At 32.7% G+C, this 14,681-nt stretch overlaps 1 protein-coding gene across 1 annotated transcript in view; it reads right to left on the reverse strand.

Moving 5' to 3' along the window:
* LOC143241777 (sodium- and chloride-dependent taurine transporter-like) overlaps positions 1-14,681 on the reverse strand; it is a 143,463-nt gene that overhangs the window by 24,980 nt on the left and 103,802 nt on the right. Inside the window, exons 6-10 of the mRNA XM_076485008.1 lie at positions 12,057-12,160; positions 9,037-9,161; positions 7,166-7,278; positions 5,898-6,035; positions 2,469-2,571 (exon numbers count right to left, since the gene is read on the reverse strand). Of these exons, the coding sequence (XP_076341123.1) occupies positions 2,469-2,571; positions 5,898-6,035; positions 7,166-7,278; positions 9,037-9,161; positions 12,057-12,160 (583 nt within the window). The remainder of the gene's footprint in view (positions 1-2,468; positions 2,572-5,897; positions 6,036-7,165; positions 7,279-9,036; positions 9,162-12,056; positions 12,161-14,681) is intronic.

Genomic DNA, 14,681 nt, shown 5'->3' on the forward strand with positions numbered 1-14,681 from the left:
CATTACAACGCCCCCACGGCTGAAAGGGTGAGCACGTTTGGCGCGACAGGGATGCGAACCCGCGACCCTCAGATTACGAGTTGCAACACGCTTAGCCATGCCGGGCCTTCACGACAGAAGGATTAACACGCTTGGCCATGCCAGGCCACATATATTGGAGAAACAGGAATAAAACTCACAACAAGAATAAAAGAACGTAAAGATAGTACAAGACTCATGAAAACACAAAATTCAACCATTACAGAGCACGTCACGTCAACTGGACGCAGAATAAACTGGGAGAAAACTAGAATCATCAACACAGACAAATTCTGGAAGACAAGAAAAATCAGAGAATCGTTTTATATTAACACTATTAAACCTTCAATAAACAGAGATTCTGGATTAGAGGTGAGTAACCTTGGCTGCCATTGGTTGAATATACAGGAAATCTCTCCTCCAATCAGAAACAGTGATAATCCAACCAATCATAAAACGCTCTTCACAAACCATCAGGACACTATAGAAGACCGACAACACCTACACACACACTGACCTGAAGACTTTCAAAACGTCGTCTTCTACTCTTGTTTCTCCACAACAGGCAGTTGCCGTCCATTCTACAAAGTTTCATCATGAATACTCTACCTAAACAATCTATCAAAGAATAGTGTATGGACCATTATATTTATATATCTAGAGCATATGACCACACATATATATAAATATACGAGAAGTCAAGAACAGTATCATGTATACATGTAGTGCCTAGAACACTAGTATTTTTTATATAAGTTGAACCACTAGACCACTGTCAATTATATAATGAATATCAAAGGTCTAAAGGTTTAAATAGGTTTCCCTTTCCCTTGCAACTTAGCAATTCGATCAAACTGATTAGATATATGCCCGATTAGTTATAATTTTAAAAACCAACTCTTATTTTAGAAAAATATATATGTAAAAACGGCTGGTTTGGGTTGAGAAAAATTTTTATGTACAGGAACGAAATTTTCTCAATCCAGACCAACCGTCTTCACATATATATATTTTTCTCTATAAGTGGGTTTTCTCGTCATCACTGATTATTTCAGAAAGTTGTATGCAGTTTATTAGAATTGTTTTATAACACAAACATACTATCATTTTTTTTCAACTTGTAAACTAGACCCATGTTACCACTTTCCAGGTGTACTATTTACATTACACCAACGTTACCATTTGCCAGGTACACTATATAAATTACATTGACATTACCTTTAGTCAGGTGTACTATTTACATTACACCAACGTTACCATTAGCCAGGTACACTATATAAATTACATTGACATTACCTTTAGTCAGGTGTACTATTTACATTACACCAACGTTACCATTAGCCAGGTACACTATATAAATTACATTGACTTAACCTTTAGTCAGGTGTACTACTTACATTACACCAACGTTACCATTAGCCAGGTACACTATATAAATTACATTGACATTACCTTTAGTCAGGTGTACTATTTACATTACACCAACGTTACCATTAGCCAGGTACACTATTTACATTACATTAATATTACCATTAGCCAGGTGTACTATATAAGTTACTTTGGCATTACCATTAACCAGGTGTAGCATTTACATTACATTAACGTTACCATTAATCAAGTATACAATTTACATTACACCAACGTTATCATCAGCCAAGTGTACCATTTATATCACATTAAAGTTACCACTTTCCAGATGTACTATTTATATTACGTTAACATTACCATAAGCCAGGTTTACTATTTACATTACATTAACGTTACCATTAATCAAGTATACTATTTACATTACACCAAAGTTATCATCAGCCAAGTGTACCATTTATATCACATTAAAGTTACCACTTTTCAAATGTACTATTTATATTACGTTAACATTACCATAAGCCAGGTTTACTATTTACATTACATTAACATTACCATTAGCCAAGCGTAATATTTATATTACAACAACGTTATCATTAGCCGGGTGAAGTATTTACATTACTTTAACATTACCATAAGCCAGGTTTACTATTTACATTACATTAACATTACCATTAGCCAAGCGTAATATTTATATTACAACAACGTTATCATTAGCCGGGTGAAGTATTTACATTACTTTAACATTACCATAAGCCAGGTGTACTATAGAAATTATATCCACATTACCATTACCTAAATATACTACCTATATTACACCAACATTACCAACTACCCAGGTGTATTACCTAAACTACACCAAACATTAACACCAGACAAATGTACTTCTTACATAAACCCAGTATAAACATCTAATACGTGTACTCCTTACCGTAGATCCAAGTTACCACTTATAAAACATTCGTGATGACGAGAAACCTACATGAAGTGAAGTAATACAGCCATCGTCCAATGATACACTTAAAGAAAATTAATTATCATTACCAGATGCAGTTCTAGATTACAAACTGATAGTTTTTATTTACCAAAAATCCAGGCTACTGCAACACTCTCAAAGAAGCAGAACCACAGAAGGGTCATCCCACTGGCACTGTAGCAGTCCATCAGTTGGAACATGTACATTCCTCCCTACACAGACAATAAAGTAGTCTATCAGTTGGAACACGTACATTCTACCCTACACAGACAATAAAGTAGTCATCAGTTGGAACACGTACATTCATCCCTACACAGACAATAAAGTAGTCCATCAGTTGGAACACGTACATTCCTCCCTACACAGACAATAAAGTAGTCACTAAGTTGGAACACGTACATTCTACCCTAAACAGACAATAAAGTAATCCATCACTTGGAACACGTACATTCCTCCCTACACAGACAATAAAGTAATCCATCACTTGGAACACGTACATTCCTCCCTACACAGACAATAAAGTAGACATCAGTTGGAACACGTACATTCATCCCTACACAGACAATAAAGTAGTCACTAAGTTGGAACACGTACATTCTACCCTACACAGACAATAAAGTAATCCATCACTTGGAACACGTACATTCATCCCTACACAGACAATAAAGTAGACATCAGTTGGAACACGTACATTCATCCCTACACGGAGAATAAAGTAGTCCATCAGTTGGAACACGTACATTCCCCCCTACACAGACAATAAAGTAGTCCATCAGTTGGAACACGTACATTCTACCCTGCACAGACAATAAAGTAATCCATCACTTAGAACACGTACATTCCTCCCTACACAGACAATAAAGTAGTCCATCAGTTGGAACACGTACATTCATCCCTACACAGACAATAAAGTAGTCCATCAGTTGGAACACGTACATTCTACCCTACACAGACAATAAAGTAGTCACTAAGTTGGAACACGTACATTCCTCCCTACACAGACAATAAAGTAGTCCATCAGTTCGAACACGTACATTCCTCCCTACACAGACAATAAAGTAGTCCATCAGTTCGAACACGTACATTCCTCCCTACACAGACAATAAAGTAGTCATCTGTTGGAACACGTTCATTCATCCCTACACGGAGAATAAAGTAGTCACTAAGTTGGAACACGTACATTCCTCCCTACACAGACAATAAAGTAGTCATCAGTTGGAACACGTACATTCTACCCTACACAGACAATAAAGTAGTCACTAAGTTGGAACACGTACATTCCTCCCTACACAGACAATAAAGTAGTTATCAGTTGGAACACGTACATTCTACCCTACACAAACAATAAAGTAGTCCATCAGTTCGAACACGTACATTCTACCCGACACAGACAATAAAGTAGTCACTAAGTTGGAACACGTACATTCTACCCGACACAGACAATAAAGTAGTCACTAAGTTGGAACACGTACATTCATCCCTACACAGACAATAAATTAGTCCATCAGTGGAAACACGTACATTCTACCCTACACAGACAATAAAGTAGTCACTAAGTTGGAACACGTACATTCATCCCTACACAGACAATAAAGTAGTCCATCAGTTGGAACACGTACATTCCTCCCTACACAGACAATAAAGTAGTCCATCAGTTGGAACACGTACATTCCTCCCTACACAGACAATAAAGTAGTCCATCAGTTGGAACACGTACATTCCTCCCTACACAGACAATAAAGTAGTCAATCAGCTGGAACACGTAACTTACACCCTACACAGACAGTAAAGTAGTCCATCAGTTGGAATACTTACATTCAACACTACACAGAAAATAAAGTAGTCCATCAATTGGATCTCGTACATTCCACCATCTTGGACAATAAAGTAGTCAATCAGTTGTAACACGTACATTCAATCCCACACATGAAATACGGTCAATCATTTTGAACATGTACATTTAACTCTACGCAGACAATAAAATAGTAAATCAGTTCGAGCAAGTACTTTCAACCCTTAAAGAAAATAAAGTAGACAATCGGTTGGAACATATACATTAAATTCTACACAGACAATAAAGTAAGCCATCAGTTGGAACACGTACATTCCTCCCTACAAAAGAAAATAAAAGTCAATAAGTTGGAACACGTACATTCCACCCTACCCAGACAATACAGTAGTCAATCAGTTGGAAAACGTACATTCTACCCTAGAGAGACAATAAATTAGTTGGAACACCTACAGTCCTCAATAAACAAATAATAAAATATTCAATCAGTTGGAACACGTACATTCCACCCTACATAGGCAATAAAGTAGTCCATCAATTGCAACACGTTTATTCAACCCTACACAAATATAACACTAGTCAATCAGATGGAACACATATTTTCCATCCTACACAGACAATAAAGAAGTCCATCAGTTGGAATACGTGCATTCAACACTACACAAAAATAAATTAGTCCATCAGTTTGAACACATATATGCCACCCTATATATACAATAAAGTACTCCATCAGTTGGAACACGAACATTCATCCATACACATAAAATACAGTAGTGAATCAGTTGTAACACGCATATTCTACCCTCTCAGACAATAATGTAGACAATCAGTTGGAACACGTACATTCAACACTGCAGATATATTAAAGTACTCCATCAGTTGGAACACGAACATTCATCCATACACATAAAATACAGTAGTGAATCATTTGGAACACGTATATTCTACCCTCTCAGACAATAAAGTAGACAATCAGTTGGAACACGTACATTCAACACTGCAGATATATTAAAGTAATCCATCAGTTTGAACACGTACATTCAACATTACGGAAACAATAAAGTAGTCAATCAATTGTAACTCATACATTCAACTCCACGCATACAATAAAGTAGTTCTCCAGTCGCTACAGGTGCATTCATCTCTACCTAGACAATAAAGCAATCCATCAAATGCAACTCTACATTGGCAATAAAGTAGTTCATCAGTTGGAACAAGTACATTGAACACTATGCAGTAAATAAATTAGTCCATCAGTTGGAATACGTACATTCAACACAACATAAAAATAAATTAGTCCATCAGTTGGAACACGTATATTCAACCCTACATACGAATAATATAATAAAATCGACTGAGACAAATTAGCCTAAGAGGGTTTAATATCTGCCTTCTAGTAAATACATTTTTAGTTTTTTTTTCCAGTACTGTGACATTACGTAATTCCATGATTAAAAATAAAATATTTTTAAAATCAATTCTTGAAAATGAAATTAATTGGCTATAAAAGTCAGATTTCCTGACTTCGTATATTTTTATACCTTTGATTTTCTGATTGGTCGTCTTTGTCTTTAATCTGACTTTTATTTTAAGATTGCATACATTTTCTTGTAAGTAGGTTTATAAACTTTCGAGTATAACGTGTAAGAAAGATTTTCAATGAACGAGGTAAATTGTCAAGGTATATAACAATGGTTTTCTTTTCATTGTTGTTTATATCATTTATAGAAAATATAGAAGTTTTCTCACTTCTGAAATCAACGCCAACCCAAGAAGAAACGATACTGAACAAACTAGTGCAATGAAGTATTCTCTTCTGTATCCCTTTCTGAGGACGTGGGGGAACAGGTCCACCATAGCTGTGATGAATCCTTCTACACCTACAAACTGTGAGATGACAAAATGTGGTAGGTTTATTTACTTGTTCATGCATCCACTTTGATTACAATGAACATGTGAATCCAACATTACTTGGTGAAACTCAATAATTAAAGAAATAAGACAGTTAAAGATAAACATATGTTTCATAAATATTTCATTTATCACAGCTATGATTTCGCCAGTAAAGGTATCTTCATGTACGACTTTAAGATATTTTAAAGTAATCATTCGTTCATGGTTGTAATAAATCATGAACATAATATAACTTGTTGAGTCGTTGAGTCACTGGTTATACTTTCGTTTATTCATGTTTTCTAAGGTTGGAAATGTTTTAAAATTTTTACACATGTTGGTTCCTATGTTTCTCTAACATATAAACTACGAACAACTTTTAAACTTTTATAATCGACTTTGCTTTTGAAAATTAAAATGAATTCAATCACAAAACATTTTAAGTTAAGCCTAATTTAATCTTTCACTTTCCTACATTTCTGAACGTATGAATAACACGAGTTCGGGTGTTCTAAAACCACTTAACTCAAGTGTAGATCTATATTTCTTATAAAATTATTTGTGCCCGGCATGGCCAGGTTGGTTAAAGCATTCGACTTGTAATCTGAGGGTCGTGGTATAATGTGGCGGTCAATCCTTCTATTCGTTTGTCAAAGAGAAGCCCAAGAGTTAGCGGTGGATGGTGATGACTAGTTGACTTCGCTCTAGTCTTACTCTGGTAAATTAGGGACGGCTGGCTCAGATAGCCCTCCTGTAGCGTTGCGCGAAATTAAAAAAAAACTTAAATCATTTTTAGTGTATTAATAATTAGCTTGCATTTCAACTTCGTTCAATCCTACGAGATATTAATCTAAACTCCTTCCAACTAAACACCTAATTAAAAGCCTAAAATAATTTATTGCAACTAAAACAAACAGAAAAAAGTTAACCTATTTTATCTGCCGCTAATAAAATCTATCTAATCTATTTCAGTAATTCATTCTTAGCATCAAACCTAACGTATTATATAATAAGCAAACTTAGCATTAAGTTTTATTTACCTAATAAAATCTTCACACACACTGACTACAACTTAAATCCAGCCATCTTCATCCAATACGCTACTGAGCACAGTTACTACTTACCTGGCTATCCAGACCCAGAATGAGAACCATGAAAAAGAATAAAATAGCCCAAAGAGGTGACAACGGCATCTCAGTAACAGCTTTAGGGTAAGCAATGAACGCCAGACCTGGACCTAAAGAGGTTTTAAACAAAAATATTGTTAACCCTACGTCTTAAAGAAAGTATGTAAAAACAGTTAATATTCTGCTTGAATTTTACCACTTGGGGTCACAGCTAGTGTCATTTATTTATAAACATTACCACTTAGAATCACTGCTAGTATCGTTTTATTAAAAAGTTTACCACATTGTGTCGTTTAATTAGGAACTTTATCACTTGGGGTCACTGCTACTGTCATTTAATTAGACAATTTACCACCTGAGGTTACTTTTAGTATCATTTCATCAGAAACTTTGCCACCGAAGGTCACTAATATTGTCATTTAATTGCCAGGTTTACTAGGATTATGTTTTATTTTAACGTATTATAAAGATTTAACTCGTCATCGGTTTCGTAAAAATAAGAAATACTTCATACATTACGTGAGACTGAAGTACATATATTGATAATCGCCTTCTGAATATCTTTTACCTGACTCAGCTCTTCCTAGTTTGGTGAGTTAAACATAGGATGTCTTGAATCATGACATATTCTAACAAGGTGGCACAATATCCTATCAACTGGATTACCTAACATAGCTAGTTTTTGTATGGGTAGTTACACCCTTGTGCAAATTAATTGAAACAAATGGTCATTTTACAATATTTTCAGCATGGCGGCCGGCGTAGGTTTGCTGGATCCTCTGATTTCCTTTAATAGTCATTTTTTCACACAGACGGCGTCATTAGCTGTGTTTTGCAGTACGGTCGATCTATTTTTGGGATATATGACGAAATTTTGAGGAATATTATGTCATTCGAAATTGCGTTAGAAGGGCAGGGAAACCAGTTAAAAACCAACTTCTTACCAACTCAATGAAGAAAAAACGGTATCAATGGGGTCTGAAATACAAGAACTGGACGCGAGAACAGTAGAGGAAGGTGTTATTCAGTGACGAAATTCATTTCTTTCGTACAGGATCAAAGAAGTCTGCATGTTCGCAGATCTCCAGGTGAGAAACTTAGAGAATCTCACATCAATCAGTTCGTAGAACATCCCTTGAAGAAGATGTTTTGGGGCTTTTTCAGCTACTATGGCGTCGGAGGCTTACATATCGTAGAAAGTATGATGCGAGGATCACAGTACATCGAAGTTTTGCAGAGAAGAATCGATCCAGAATTGAAAAAAACTTTCCAGATGGATCTGGCATTTTTCAGCAAGATCTGGCTCCGTGCCACACATCGAAACTTGTGAAGAATTTTATGACTACAACGCGAATAAAAGTGCCTGTAAACTTTCCGGACTTAAATCCTATTGAAAATCTTTGGGCGATTTGTAAAGAAAGACTTCGGGGAAAAAACTGTACTACGAAAGATAAGCTAATTGAGGCCATAATTGAGGTGTGGTACCGCGATCCAAAAATTAATAAAGATTGCAGTCAACTTGTGGACTCGATGCCAAAGCGGATTAATGATCTTCTGAAGAATAAAGACGGTTATATCATGTATTAATTTGTGAGTAATTTTTGGATTCTCAGAAACAAAATGCAAAAAATTGAAAAAATTGTAATTTTCCTTCTTGTTTCAATTAATTTGCACAAGGGTGTAAACAAAGAATTCCGTGAAATATCACACATTCAAACATGGTGACACAACATCATGATTATCTGAATTTTGTAACCTGACTAAGTTATTTTTTCTAATAGCAGTTAAACATACAATACCGTGAAATGTGACACATTCTAACATGGTGACACAATAATACAACACCTTGGTCATCTGGATATCCTTACCTGACTCAGCCACTTCTTGTATGGATAAACCTTGTTGATTCGCCATGAAACCCAAAACCGAAAAGATGGCAAAACCAGAATAAAGACTCGTAGCACTGTTACAACAAGATATGATGATGCACTGTCTGAAACAAAAATTGAAATAATCATTCTTTGTTAAAACAAATGTACTAACAATATGGTGGTTCATCAAAGTTCAATTAAAATTGTCATCAGGATCAAAAACTTTACTATACTAAAGCTTTTAGTTATCAAATAACATCCAACTCTTCTAAGATTTCCATGATGTAGTCTACAGAAAGCTTCCGATAGAACAGATGAATGCCATAAAAAATTTTATAATTATCGAGCAAAATTGTCAGTGCATTCGTATGTAAAATGATTTATTATTCTAAGATAACTTGATTTCTCCACCTGTTCTTAACTAGATCAGACTTTATGTCATAACAATACCCTTCATCATCTCTGCCCCTCAGTTGGTTCTTATTTCATTATAATAAGAATACTCGTCAACATCTTTGTCCCTCAGTTGGTTCTTGTTTCATTATAGTAACAATACTCTTCGTCATCTCCGACCCTCAGTTGGTTCTTGTTTCACTATAGTAACAATACTCTTCGTCATCTCCGACCCTCAGTTGGTTCTTGTTTCATTATAGTAACAATACTCTTCGTCATCTCCGATCCTCAGTTGGTTCTTGTTTCATTATAGTAACAATACTCTTCATCATCTCTGTCCCTCAGTTGGTTCTTATTTCATTATAGTAACAATACTCGTCATCATCTCCGACCCTCAGTTGGTTCTTGTTTCATTATAGTAACAATACTCGTCATCATCTCCGACCCTCAGTTGGTTCTTGTTTCATTATAGTAACAATACTCTTCGTCATCTCCGACCCTCAGTTGGTTCTTGTTTCATTATAGTAACAATACTCTTCGTCATCTCCGACCCTCAGTTGGTTCTTGTTTCATTATAGTAACAATACTCTTCGTCATCTCCGACCCTCAGTTGGTTCTTGTTTCATTATAGTAACAATACTCTTCGTCATCTCCGACCCTCAGTTGGTTCTTGTTTCATTATAGTAACAATACTCTTCGTCATCTCCGACCCTCAGTTGGTTCTTGTTTCACTATAGTAACAATACTCTTCGTCATCTCCGACCCTCAGTTGGTTCTTGTTTCATTATAGTAACAATACTCTTCGTCATCTCCGACCCTCAGTTGGTTCTTATTTCATTATAGTAACAATACTCTTCGTCATCTCCGACCCTCAGTTGGTTCTTGTTTCATTATAGTAACAATACTCTTCGTCATCTCCGACCCTCAGTTGGTTCTTATTTCATTATAGTAACAATACTCTTCGTCATCTCCGATCCTCAGTTGGTTCTTGTTTCATTATAGTAACAATATTCTTCATCATCTCTGTCCCTCAGTTGGTTCTTATTTCATTATAGTAACAATACTCGTCATCATCTCCGACCCTCAGTTGGTTCTTGTTTCATTATAGTAACAATACTCGTCATCATCTCCGACCCTCAGTTGGTTCTTGTTTCATTATAGTAACAATACTCTTCGTCATCTCCGACCCTCAGTTGGTTCTTGTTTCATTATAGTAACAATACTCTTCGTCATCTCCGACCCTCAGTTGGTTCTTGTTTCATTATAGTAACAATACTCTTCGTCATCTCCGACCCTCAGTTGGTTCTTGTTTCATTATAGTAACAATACTCTTCGTCATCTCCGACCCTCAGTTGGTTCTTGTTTCATTATAGTAACAATACTCTTCGTCATCTCTGTCCCTCAGTTGGTTCTTATTTCATTATAGTAACAATACTCGTCATCATCTCCGACCCTCAGTTGGTTCTTGTTTCATTATAGTAACAATACTCTTCGTCATCTCCGACCCTCAGTTGGTTCTTGTTTCATTATAGTAACAATACTCTTCGTCATCTCCGACCCTCAGTTGGTTCTTATTTCATTATAGTAACAATACTCTTCGTCATCTCCGACCCTCAGTTGGTTCTTGTTTCATTATAGTAACAATACTCTTCGTCATCTCCGACCCTCAGTTGGTTCTTATTTCATTATAGTAACAATACTCTTCGTCATCTCCGACCCTCAGTTGGTTCTTGTTTCATTATAGTAACAATACTCTTCGTCATCTCCGACCCTCAGTTGGTTCTTATTTCATTATAGTAACAATACTCTTCGTCATCTCCGACCCTCAGTTGGTTCTTGTTTTATTATAGTAACAACACTCGTCATCATCTCTTTTCTTCAGTTGGTTCTTTCGTTATAGTGACAATACTCTTCGTCATCTCCGACCCTCAGTTGGTTCTTATTTCATTATAGTAACAATACTCGTCATCATCTCTCTCCCTCAGCTGATTCTTGTTTCACAATAATAAGAATACTCGTCAACATCTTTGTCCCTCAGTTGGTTCTTGTTTTATTATAGTAACAACACTCGTCATCATCTCTTTTCTTCAGTTGGTTCTTATTTCACAATAGTAAGAATACTCATCATCATCTCTCTCCCTCAGCTGGTTCTTGTTTCATAATAGTAAGAATACTCATCATCATCTCTCTCCCTCAGCTGATTCTTGTTTCATAATAGTAAGAATACTCATCATCATCTCTCTCCCTCAGCTGATTCTTGTTTCATAATAGTAAGAATACTCTTCATCATCTCTATCAATATCATTGATATGATAGAACATGTAAAATATGTTCCACGTCACCCGTCCAAACGTCACATCAAATGAAAGACAACAAATGCTCACTAAAATTTTCGAAAATACCCAGATATCAAGCCTTCTGAGGCGTTACTGTAAATTTGGTTTAATTGTTTTATATGTGTATGGGTGTGTTAAAACAGTAAAAAAAATAGCATACCCAACTCATAATGATATGAACAACTCAATAAATAGATTAGGTGAGAGTAATTTAAAAACTTATATAAATAAAACATTAATAACAACGTGTTTAGAACAAAAAAGTACACAGTATTCTTTATAACTTACTTATAAAAGTCGTTATGAAAATCGTTGTAGCTTCCAAGTGCTGTCATACAACCTAAAGCAATGGCATAGGAAAAGAAGATTTGTGTTCCTGCATCGATCCAGACCTAAAAAGACAGTGATTAACTTAGATATTACCTATAGAGACAGTATTTAACTTAGATATTACCTATAGAGACAGTAATTAACTTAGATATTACATACAGAGACAGTAAGTAACTTAGATATTATCTATATAGACAGTAATTAACTTAGATATTACATACAGAGACAGTAAGTAACTTAGATATTATCTATATAGACAGTAATTAACTTAAATATTACCTATAGAGATAGTAATTAACTTAGATATTACCCATAGAAACAGTAATTACCTTACATATTACCTATAGAGACAGTAATTAACTTAGATATTACTTACAGAGACAGTAATTAACTTAGATATTACATACAGACAGTAATTAACTTAGATATTGCCTACAGAGACAGTGATAAACTTAGATATCACCTACAGAGTCAGTCCTAAACATAAATATTACCTATAGATACTTTCATTAACTAAGATATTTCCTATAGAAACAGACATCAACTTAAATATTACCTAGAGAGACAGTCATTAACTTAAATATTACCTATAGAGACTTTCATTAACTAAGATATCTCCTATAGAAACAGTCATTAACTTAAATATACCTATAAAGACTTTTATTAACTAAGATATTACTTATAGGGACAGTCATCAACTTAGATATTAGTTATAGATCTCATCAACTTATATATTTTCTATATATAATCTTATCAAGATAGTATTATTATTATCATATTCCAAATTGAGTGATATCTAAACCAGGAGTACTAAAAATTCATCTGTGTACATTTGTTTGATAGATCATAATGTCTAATATCTAATAAATGTGTATAACAACAAATAATATCTAATATCTTATTAATATGTATAACAACAAATAATATCTAATATCTAATAAATATGTATAACAACAAATAATATCTAATAAATATGTGTAACAACAAAGAATATCTAATAAATATGTATAACAAAAAATAATATCTAATATCTAATAAATATGTATAACAACAAATAATATCTAATATCTAATTAATATGTATAACAACAAATAATATCTAATATCTAATTAATATGTATAACAACAAATAATATCTAATAAATATGTATAACAACAAATAATATCTAATATCTAATTAATATGTATAACAACAAATAATATCTAATAAATATGTATAACAACAAATAATATCTAATTAATATGTATAACAACAAATAATATCTAATAAATATGTATAACAACAAATAATATCTAATAAATATGTATAACAACAAATAATATCTAATAAATATGTGTAACAACAAATAATATCTAATATCTAATAAATATGTATAACAACAAATAATATCTAATATCTAATAAATATGTATAACAACAAATAATATCTAATAAATATGTATAACAACAAATAATATCTAATTAATATGTATAACAACAAATAATATCTAATAAATATGTGTAACAACAAATAATATCTAATAAATATGTGTAACAACAAATAATATCTAATAAATATGTATAACAACAAATAATATCTAATGTCTAATTAATATGTATAACAACAAATAATATCTAATATCTAATTAATATGTATAACAACAAATAATATCTAATATCTAATTAATATGTATAACAACAAATAATATCTAGTAAATATGTATAACAACAAATAATATCTAATATCTAATAAATATGTATAACAACAAATAATATCTAGTAAATATGTATAACAACAAATAATATCTAATACATATGTATAACAACAAATAGTATCTAATAAATATGTGTAACAACAAATAATATCTAATAAATATGTATAACAACAAATAATATCTAATAAATATGTATAACAACAAATAATATCTAATAAATATGTATAACAACAAATAATATCTTATAAATATGTATAACAACAAATAATATCTTATAAATATGTATAACAACAAATAATATCTAATAAATATGTATAACAACAAATAATATCTAATAAATATGTATAACAACAAATAATATGTAATATCTAATTAATATGCATAACAACAAATAATATCTAATATCTAATAAATATGTATAACAACAAATAATATCTAATAAATATGTATAACAACAAATAATATCTTATAAATATGTATAACAACAAATAATATCTAATAAATATGTATAACAACAAATAATATCTAATAAATATGTATAACAACAAATAATATCTAATAAATATGTATAACAACAAATAATATGTAATATCTAATTAATATGCATAACAACAAATAATATCTAATATCTAATAAATATGTATAACAACAAATAATGTGTAATATCTAATAAATATGTATAACAACAAATAATGTGTAATATCTAATAAATATGTACAACCATATGTAGGAAACAACAAATATTATCTAATATTTAATATTAGATAATATTAGATCTAATATTTAGCAGTGGTTTCCTGCAACCATATGTAGGAAACAACAAATAGTATCTAATAAATATGTACAACCATATGTAGGAAACAACAAATAATATCTAATAAATATTTAGT

Source organism: Tachypleus tridentatus, unplaced genomic scaffold, assembly GCF_004210375.1.
Source record: "Tachypleus tridentatus isolate NWPU-2018 unplaced genomic scaffold, ASM421037v1 Hic_cluster_1, whole genome shotgun sequence".
NCBI lineage: Eukaryota > Metazoa > Arthropoda > Merostomata > Xiphosura > Limulidae > Tachypleus > Tachypleus tridentatus.